At 36.3% G+C, this 10,057-nt stretch overlaps 1 protein-coding gene across 1 annotated transcript; it reads left to right on the forward strand.

Annotated features, from left to right (window-relative positions):
• The first annotated feature begins 854 nt into the window (after positions 1–854).
• On the forward strand, positions 855–7,456 carry LOC107786036 (RAF-like serine/threonine-protein kinase 20). The gene is made up of 9 exons (XM_016607475.2): positions 855–1,157; positions 1,528–4,016; positions 4,099–4,185; positions 4,864–5,016; positions 5,223–5,386; positions 5,486–5,642; positions 5,849–5,971; positions 6,268–6,355; positions 7,018–7,456. Exons 2-9 carry the CDS (start codon positions 1,728–1,730, stop codon positions 7,197–7,199), a joined length of 3,243 nt encoding a protein of 1,080 aa, XP_016462961.1. The 5' UTR covers positions 855–1,157; positions 1,528–1,727; the 3' UTR covers positions 7,200–7,456.
• The last annotated feature ends 2,601 nt before the right edge of the window (positions 7,457–10,057 follow it).

Below are 10,057 nucleotides of genomic sequence, written 5' to 3' on the forward strand. Positions count from 1 at the left end.
TAATCAAAATTTAGTCACTTTTTTCATGTAAAGATAAAATCTGAACAAAAACATCCTTATAAATCAGGAAAAATTCCAGCATAATGTGATGAAATTTCATAATGTGCTGGAGTTCCAACATAATATGCTGAAAGTTTATACGAAGGAGCTCCATAATCCAGCTATTTTTCAATAACTTTGCAAATGCTGGTTATTTTTTGATTACCGATCCGAAAACTAGTTAGTCCATACTATTTTTACAATAAAAAAAGATTATAGCCCCAATTGAACAAATTTCACCCGCGCAACCACTATTTCAGTTTTCACCCGTGTAGCCAAATATATATCTTGCAACAATTTTTATACATCTTTATATATTATTATACATCCTTGAGTCGAGGGTCTACCGAAAACAGTCGCTCTACCTTCTCAAAACTTCTCAAGGTAGGGATAATGTCTGCTTATACATTACTCTCCCCAGATTACATTCGGTAGATTACACTGATTTTTTTTTTTTATGTTGTTGTTGTATATATTATTATACAATATTATACGCTTCTTATAAAATAATGTATCAACCTTGTATAAAAGTGTATAATAGTTTGTATATACAAAATTATAAGTGATACAAAATTATAAGTGATACAAGATTATACCAAAAACTGAGCTTTTTCTCCTACTAAATTAACTTCAACTCATGAAACTCTATTCAAAATGGGTAAAAAGCATCACCAAATGGATCCCAAAATTTAGAACAAGCTTTACCCAAATAATTTCATCAATATTAAGCAACACCCGCTTGATTTCCTTTAATAAATTCTTAGACATAGAATACAAGCTCTCAAAGAAATTCCAACTTTACCTTACAAAACTCCATTCCAAAAGGGTCTAATACATATATTATCAATGCGAGAAAAAAAAAAAAACCCTAAGCAATGGTGGGTCCTAAGTTGATGCCGCGTAATTCTAAGCAATGGTGCTCTCCCACTTCTCTTCTTTTGATATTCCGAAACCTTTGCATTTTACAACGCCCCCTTCTTCTCTCCCCATTACCCTTCTTCAAAAATGCTAATTTTCCATGTTCCATTTTTTCCTCTTTTTGGAAACCCTTTTCCAAAAATAGCAATTCTTCAAGCCTCAAAACCAGGTTCAATTTCAAGAACCAAACATACAAACAGGTACGTCTTGGCTAAAGAATTTTCTTTTACCCTTGTTCCATTTCAGAAAGTTTGTTAATTTTTTGAAAATGTTATGTTTGTGGAGTTAAGGAAAAAGATTGTCTTTATCGATTGTTAGCTGACTTTTTGCCTCAATATTTCTTGAAACTGTTATATTTTTTTGATGGTTTATTAGAAATTCTCTAAGATTGGTGAACTTGTCTTATTTTTTGTGATTATTGATCAATTTTTGTGGATAATTGTATTTTATGTATACATAGTTGCTGTTAAGAAAGAAGGACTTCCATTTTGGTTGTGAATATTGAATAATATTTATTTATAATGATTGACCAAATTTCAAGTTAATAACCTTTTGTTTCTGGTTGTTCAGTTGGTATTTCGTGTGGTGGTAGAAGCGTTGGAAGCAAAAAGGCTAGTTATATACAATACCCTTTTGGATTGAGTTTGTACATAGACTAAATTATTTGGCGTCACGAGCACATAGTAGAAGTTTCAAGAAGCTTTGGACCATTGGTGTTATGAATTTTGTTAAACGTTTTAGCAGTAACGGCCAAACTATTAGAGAAGACCATGACCTGTGAGTCTTGTGGAATTTCAGGCCAAGAAGTTGGCAATGTTGTTCCGCGTGATGAAAATTGTGATGACAGGCGTAGGCATAATGTGTCCGTGCAAACAGGCGAAGAGTTTTCAGAGGAATTTCTTAGAAAAAGTGTGACACCAAGAAAAACAAATATAGTAAGAGATACAGAACAAAATCAGCCAGCTAGAGGTGTTTCTAATCTATCTCAAGATTGCCGTCTTGTCTCTAAGGAACTTCATGACCTCCTTGGGATAAAGAGAAGAGATTCTGACTGCAGTACAGAATTTTCGGATTATTCTCCTAGGCTAGCACATGCAGCGGAAGGTGAAAAGAACACTTATTTTGATACGACAAGCAGATGTAACGAGGAATATAGTGTTAGTGGACGACAACCTTCTCAGTTCTCAGATGAGAGGAATAGAGATATATTAGAGTCCCCTCATGCACCGGAAGGTGAAAAGAACACTTACTTGGAGAGTTGTGCCAATGGAAAGATGAGATTGCTGTGCAGCTATGGGGGTAGGATTTTACCAAGGCCGAACGATGGAAAGCTTAGATATGTGGGTGGGGAGACGAGAATTATATCAATTAGGAAGAACTTAACTTTTAATGAGCTTGTGAATAAGACAACAGCGATATGTAATCAACCTCATACAATTAAGTATCAGCTTCCTGAAGAAGATCTTGATGCACTTGTATCCGTGTCGTCTGATGAGGATCTTCAGCACATGATCGAGGAATATCACGACTTGGGAAAAAGTTCTCAAAGGCTACGGTTATTTATTGTGACTTGTGCTGATTCTGAGGGACCTTGTTCCTTTGAAGCAATGACATTACAGCAAAGTGAAGCTGATTATCAGTACGTCGTTGCAGTAAATGGAATGCTTGAGCCAGGTCATCGTAGAAGCTCTAGCAGGGGTACATTTGGAAATGCACTGGACTACAGTCCAATTTGCCAAAGAGATTCCCCAACTTATCTCCAGTTTGATAACCATAATAGAGGTAATTCTATGAATGTGAAGTTTCTGCTCCGAAATCCCAGTTCTTCTTATGTTAACTTATCTCAGGTCCCCTCTACTTCATATGTTCAATCGTCTCCTTTATCTCCAGCAGCATTTCAGATCAAAGATCCTAACCGTTCCCATGTCTTTTTATATGATAATGTTGCAAGTCTTGATGTTCCTGATGCCGGTAGTCCATATACCATAGAGGAACCACTATATGAAAATTCCTATCATGTTGATACCACAGGCTACTATTATAATTGTCCTCTTGATAGGACAAATTACCCTAGTAAAGAGTCCGTGCCTTCTACGCAGTTTGGTCAAACAGAGTTGGATTCTAAGAGGCTAATGTCAGACAAAACGGCAATGCATTTAGAAAAGTTTAACTTTTCTCAAGTATCTGATATTCAAGCTACATCGGGTTTCAGCATGCATCGTGATGTCACTGAATCACGATTGGCTGAGAGGCCCAATGTATCTGCAGAAGAATCAATCAGCCCGTCTCCTTCAGATTTTCTACCTGAAAAATCTCCATCACTTGCAATGTCTAGTTCATCACAAGAGTGGTCAATGAAAGAGCATGAGGTGAGAGATGAAAATCACCGAATTGCCAAGAAGGAGAATCAACCAAATATAGAAGCAAGAGAACGCAACAGAGAGTATCTAGACCCTCCTTCCGATAAGTGCCGTAGAAGCTCTGAGGTTAATACAAGCAACATACCAACTGTTAACACCATGGAACACAAGTTGAAATTGCCAAAAATTCTATGCTACCCGGAGTCAGCATCAGATCCCCAAATACTAGGGGAAAAACACACTTCCCAAAATACTATGAGCAATGTAACAGACTCCTACAGATTTTATAAGCCACAGCCTTCAATATTAAAGGATAGTCGTGGCCTCCAAAACATGCATTCTGTGCCATTTTCATCCGAGGAATCTAGTTTTTATTTGGATTGGAGAAATCCCCTTACCAGTGATATATCACTTCCAAATTCAGCTACAGATGTGGCTTACACTCATGAGGTCTCTTTCCACCGGAAACTTGCGGATGGTCCTCATAAAACTATGGAAAAGGGAAATGCTGATGGAATTTCAGCAGCATCCACATTACCAGAAATTGCTGTTATTGTGGAAGATGTAACTGATAGTGTGCCTCCCGATATCCCCTTATCTTCAACAGTAATCCCACATGTGCAAGATGAACCTAGTGATGGGATTCCATCTTCTGAAGAAGAAACTGACGCCGAGAGTGTTGTTGAAGAATCTGATTATGTAATAATTTCTTTCTCGATTCATTGGTATCAGGTCTCATTTGGTTTTGTGGAAAAAACTTGACTATTTCATGAATCTGTAGGCTGTCAAAATTGGTTCTAATGGAAAGGAAGAATCTGTCTCTGATGCTGCCATCATTGAAAAGGAAGCCGGGATCTATGGCTTGCAGGTCCAGAACTAATTCTGTTAAAGAATAAAATCTAATATTTGATTATGATATATAGTGAATGCTACCTTTTTCCCTATCTCTTCTTACTAATTTTGACCATGAATTCGGATATTGAATAATTAATTTTTTCCAAGTAAAATTTATATATTTGGAAAGTACATAAAAAGTACTATAAGTCACACTAATTAATAATTTAAAAGACATATGAAAAAATCGTGATTAAAAAAAAACTAGTTTGACTCTCTGAAATCCGAAATGCATCAAACAAATTGGGACGGAGGGAGTATTCTTTATGCATTTGATCTTTCAACTTCAGTAGTTTACCTACGACTATATCACAGTGAAAGAAGCAGGGGCAGACAGGACAACATTCTTAAGTTTCACTTTTATTTCCAATCACATAAACAAGAAAGAATGAGTGAAGCAATTAATGCAGATGGGGCTGATCCTTTCGAGAATTCTGAAAGTGTCTTTCCTGACACAGTTAACATATGCGCTTAATTTCTCAACAAAAATCTAATGTTTGAGCTGTTTGTGGTCATAAACTGTTATGTGTATAATGGAATTAATGAAAACTTGAACTTTGAATTTACCTTGCTTTCCTTATTAAGATTTTACATCACTTATAGAGAGGATGTTTCTCAATTTGAACTAAAATCAGTGAGTTACTACTCGCAGATCATAAGAAACAGTGATCTTGAAGAGCTACAAGAATTAGGATCAGGAACATATGGAACAGTATATCATGGGAAGTGGAGGGGAACAGATGTTGCAATCAAGAGAATAAAACAAAGTTGTTTTGCTGGGAGTTCATCTGAGCAAGAACGACTGGTACGCCCCGACTCAACTTCAGAGAGTCAATTTTGCATTTAGATATGGATGGAAATGTAATATTCCTTTGTCATGCAAAGACAAGTTACTGAGAAATAAATCAACCATATTGACTAATTCTTCGTCACGTGAATAACTCTAAGAAGAAAAGAAAAATGTTTCTCATAATCATCAATTGGTAAATGTCTAGTTACTGTGTTTTGCAGATCAAAGAATTCTGGAGAGAGGCTAAGATCCTCTCCAAGCTTCACCATCCAAATATAGTGGCTCTCTATGGGGTGGTTCCGGATGGACCTGGTGGAACGGTGGCTACAGTTACTGAATACATGATCAATGGATCGTTAAGGCATGTCCTGGCTAGGAAGGATCGGTGAGTTTGCTGCTTCTCATTTCCACTTATTCGTAGTTTCAACTATTCTTGCCAATGACACTAATCCATTCAGTGATTTTGACCCATGGAATTACTCAGTTCTTGCAGAGCGCTTGATCGGCGGAAAAAACTTATGCTGGCGCTAGATGCAGCTTTTGGCATGGAGTACCTGCATTTGAAAAATATTGTTCATTTCGATTTGAAATGTGAAAACTTGCTTGTCAACTTGGGAGATCCACAGCGCCCTGTGTGCAAGGTAATGGTCAAATATTGTGTCTGTTTTGATTATGAAATTCCAGGCACCTCTCAAGTGTTGCTTTATCTGGCGTATAGCCAGTAGCCAGCAAATTGAATTTTAAATTCTGAAAGATGTAAAATGGTTCGTGTCTATTTCGATGTATTAAGATGATTTGACTAACAGTGTTCCTTTTAAACATGTAACCTGACACTTAAATTTTTCAGGTTGGTGATTTTGGATTATCTCGAATTAAGAGAAATACCCTTGTTTCGGGTGGTGTTAGAGGAACACTTCCGTGGATGGCGCCGGAGCTATTAAATGGAAACAGCAGTCGGGTTTCAGAAAAAGTAAGATCTTTTTTTCTGTATGCTTAACTTCAAACCGGAGAAGGGAGCCTTCACGTAACTGTTAAAGTTGCTGCCATGTGACCAGGAGGTCATGGGTTTGAGCCGAGGAAACAACCTTCTTGCAGAAATGCAGGGTAAGGCTGCGTACAATAGACCCTTGTGGTTCGGCCCTTCCCCGGACCCCGCGGATAGCGGGAGCTTAGTGCACTGGGTTGCCCTTTTTTTAAACTTCAAACTGGACCATTAAGTACTTTTATATCCCAGATATGAAGAAATGCCGTTAATCTGTTTGGCAGGTGGATGTGTTTTCCTTTGGCATCACAATGTGGGAGATCTTGACAGGAGAGGAGCCGTACGCAAACCTGCATTGTGGTGCTATTATCGGTAAGCTTCTAATTTAGTACCTAATTATGGAATTTTAAGAATAGACTTGCAGTTGCCTTTCGATGATAAAGCACGTATTTACACTGTCATTAACTGCAGAGTTACATTCTTATAGGATGTTGTGTCTTTGACAATTTGGTTTAGCCTTCCATAAGCTGATGATTATAGAAGAAATTCTGTTGCTGTCATGCTTGCCGTATAACATTTAAGTAATCTGGAACTTCATTAGATCTATCCGTAGTTTCCCACTGTGTACAAAACTGTTGATGTGGGATGTAGTGGATAAGACCAAAAAGAGGACAATGCTTTTGAATTTCTGAAATGTCCCCTTGGCTCTATTAATTACAACTTGGGGAATTAAAAAACAGTTTCTATTTTTCACTATAGAAATTTGTGCTTTATGGTACATTTATGTAGTTTCTGAAAATGTAAATGGAATCAATGCCTCAATTTTCACAAGAATTTAGATGCATTGACCTTGCGCCTCCATTCTTTTTGCGACAGAGGAAATATTTTGTCCTTTCATATGTTTTTGTATTGTAAGACAAAATTCATCGCACATGGAGATATACGTATAGTATATTTTTCTTTCTGCTGCATGACAATTTGAGACTCTCTGGACAAGCTTGAGATTCAAATAATTTCATAATTTGTGGATGAAGGTGGGATTGTAAATAACACACTCAGACCTCCCGTCCCACAACATTGTGATTCTGAGTGGAGAAAATTGATGGAAGAGTGCTGGTCACCTGATCCAGAAGCAAGACCATCATTTACACAGATAACAAACAGACTGCGCGCAATGACACAAGCGCTCCAGCCAAAGACTCGAGTAAGAACATGAGATTATACATCCATGCAAGTGTAAAGAATAGTTTATATGAAAAGATAGCAATTGTCCGTTCTGTTAAAATAATAAGTTTCCTTGTGTAAAGACATGAGATTGTACATTCCATGCCAGTGTAAAGAATAATTTAAATGAAAAAAAGAATAGTAATTGTCCATTCTGTTAAAACAATCAGCTTCCCTGTGTGTAAATGATGATGAATACATCATGTTGAACACTGGATACATAAATGATATACGAGATTAGTTCTCCAATTTACTTCACTTTCCCCTCTTTATTACTGTTTATGTGCAAACTCTAAAAAATATTCACCTTCTTTAGTTCTTTTCAAGTCACTGGATATTATACACTGTGACCAATTTATGGCTTTGTTTCTATCAACATTTATCGGTTTGGGACATTTTTATGAAATCATGCTTTTATATGCATGAGGTAAGAAGTCCTTTCTCTGGGCTTCGACGATGAGGATTAGGTAAGAAGGGAAATTGTGGGATTCTATGCATGCTTTTATAAAGAGGGGGTGAGTAGGAGAGCGAAGTTGAGAGGAATAGTGTTCAATCAAATAGGATAAGCTAAGAGGGAGTGGTTGAAGAGAGCGATTAGGGAAGGAAGTGAGGTGAGGGAGGTGTTGGAGAGTTGTGCGGGTTATAAGGCCTTGGGACAGGATGACTTCACCTTGACTTTCTTTCAACAATAGATTGGAGTACGGTTGAAGGAGAGGTGATGGAACCATTGCTGCATTACAGGAGACCGGAGAATTTGAAAGAAGCCTCAAAGCATCCTTCATTGTCATCATACTGAAAAAGGAGCGAGGGATGAACATCAAGGATTACATGTTATCGATGTCTAGTGGGAAGCATCTAGAAGATAATCTCTAAAGTGGTTTCTAGTAGACTAAAGAAGGTGTTGGACGAGACATTGCCTACCTCTCAGGAGCGTTCGCGGAAGGAAGGAAAATTCTAGACATAGCTTTTGTGGCAAACAAAGTGGTCGACTTGAGAAGGAAGCAGGGACAGCCAGGGATCTTACCTGGAGAATCATCATCATAGTCAATCTTTGTCTCCAATATTTTCTTGAAATGTTTGTGACCTCTTGTACTAATGTTTTGTGAACAGTAATGTTTGAATAAGATGGTCCTTGTTGCAAGTGGGGTTCTCTCACCTGTGCTCGCTTCCGTTTTAGAAGTCAGATTGGATTTCCGCGAAGAGCAATGGTGAAGATATCATGCATTTGGCCTGCTCATTTTCGGGCACAAGCTGTGATGTTTTATTTCTTTGCTCATCTTTCACTTTGTTCTACTACGGGGGAAAAACGCTACCATGAAAGACGTCCTTCTGATTAAGGATGGAGAGATTTTTACCTATACTACCGTAACCTTTGTTGATTCTTTTTCTTAGCTTTATAGTACTTTTGCCTTTATAATTCTGAATAGTATCCCACATTAGTTATACAAGGACATCTAAAGGGGTTTGTTTATAAACTCCGCCGATTGTGATTCTTCATAATTTGTTTATGAAGTAATGATTCCAGATTCTGTGCTGCTATTTCTTTTTTCTCCTTTATTTCATCTTTTTCTTCCTTATACACATTGAAATTTAAAGAATGAGAACCCAAATAAAAAGGAAATTATGGAATATTGACCTCAAGACAACAAATGCTCAAACGAATTAAAAGGCTACAAGGGTTAAACAAATTCTATGCTCAAACTAAAGTTTGAATCGAGACAAAATCACCTACTTCCATATACCATACCTACTTCCAGCATATACCATACCTACTTCCAGCATTCTGATTCAACTTATATGACACACTTGCTTTCGAGTCTGTTTAAAAAAAATGACATTTTCTTAAATTTAAAATTATTTAACTTTTCTCATTTGACTCTTAAAGAGAGATTGTTATAATCACAAAAATGTATGTCATATTTTAGGCTATAAGTTTCAAATGCTATGACATGGTTAAGAATACTCTTTTTAAAAGTTTTCTTTCTTTCTTAAATTCCGCACGTACTGATACAAAGTACAAACTACTCCATGTTTTACATAAATAAATGGGAACGGATAGCGTGTAAGTTTTATAGTTTTTATACTTTGATTTGATGTTTTTCCTATCAAATTAATTTTGCTAACTGTTCTAATTTAATAATTTTTCTTCCTCTATAACTAATAAGAGCATAAGATATGAGTAGAATTAATTTTTTAAACCTCATAGAAAATGAAACGAAGAGGGTATTACTGTTTCTATGACATAAAATTTTGACTTATTTTTATAGTTCTCTTATTCTTTTTACGAAAAAGAGTCAAATATATCTCTCTACCATTAAAAATTATTTAAATTTATCCTCTGTTTCACTATCAGTGTATTTGTACCCTTACCGTTATACTTTAGTTTAAAATGCCCTTAATTTTGACGGAGAAACACGTAGGGGTATTTTTAATTCAGAGCTGCCATATGTCCCTCCGTTAAAATTAAGGGTATTTTAAAATTAAAGTATAACGATAGGGACATAAATACATCAATAGTAAAACGAAGGATAAGTTTAAATAATTTTTTATAGTAAAAAGATATATTTGTCCTTTTCCGTTCTATTTATGTAATACTTTTTGTTAGATATCGAGACAAAATTAACAGACATCTTTGGATAAGAGGTTATAGAAAGCAACTAAAGAAAATATCTAGGACAACTCATGGCATATTTGAATTATAAAATAAGCTAACCCTACAAAAAATGACTAAATTAATTAATCACCTACCTTCATGTAACGATCCGATCGATCGTTTTGAGAATTAGCGTCCCGTTCGGAGGCTTAAGATCTCGAGCAGCTGCGTATTATGTGTTATGACTTGCGTGTATG

The sequence above is a fragment of the Nicotiana tabacum genome, chromosome 14 (genome assembly GCF_000715075.1).
Source record: "Nicotiana tabacum cultivar K326 chromosome 14, ASM71507v2, whole genome shotgun sequence".
NCBI classification, from domain to species: domain Eukaryota; kingdom Viridiplantae; phylum Streptophyta; class Magnoliopsida; order Solanales; family Solanaceae; genus Nicotiana; species Nicotiana tabacum.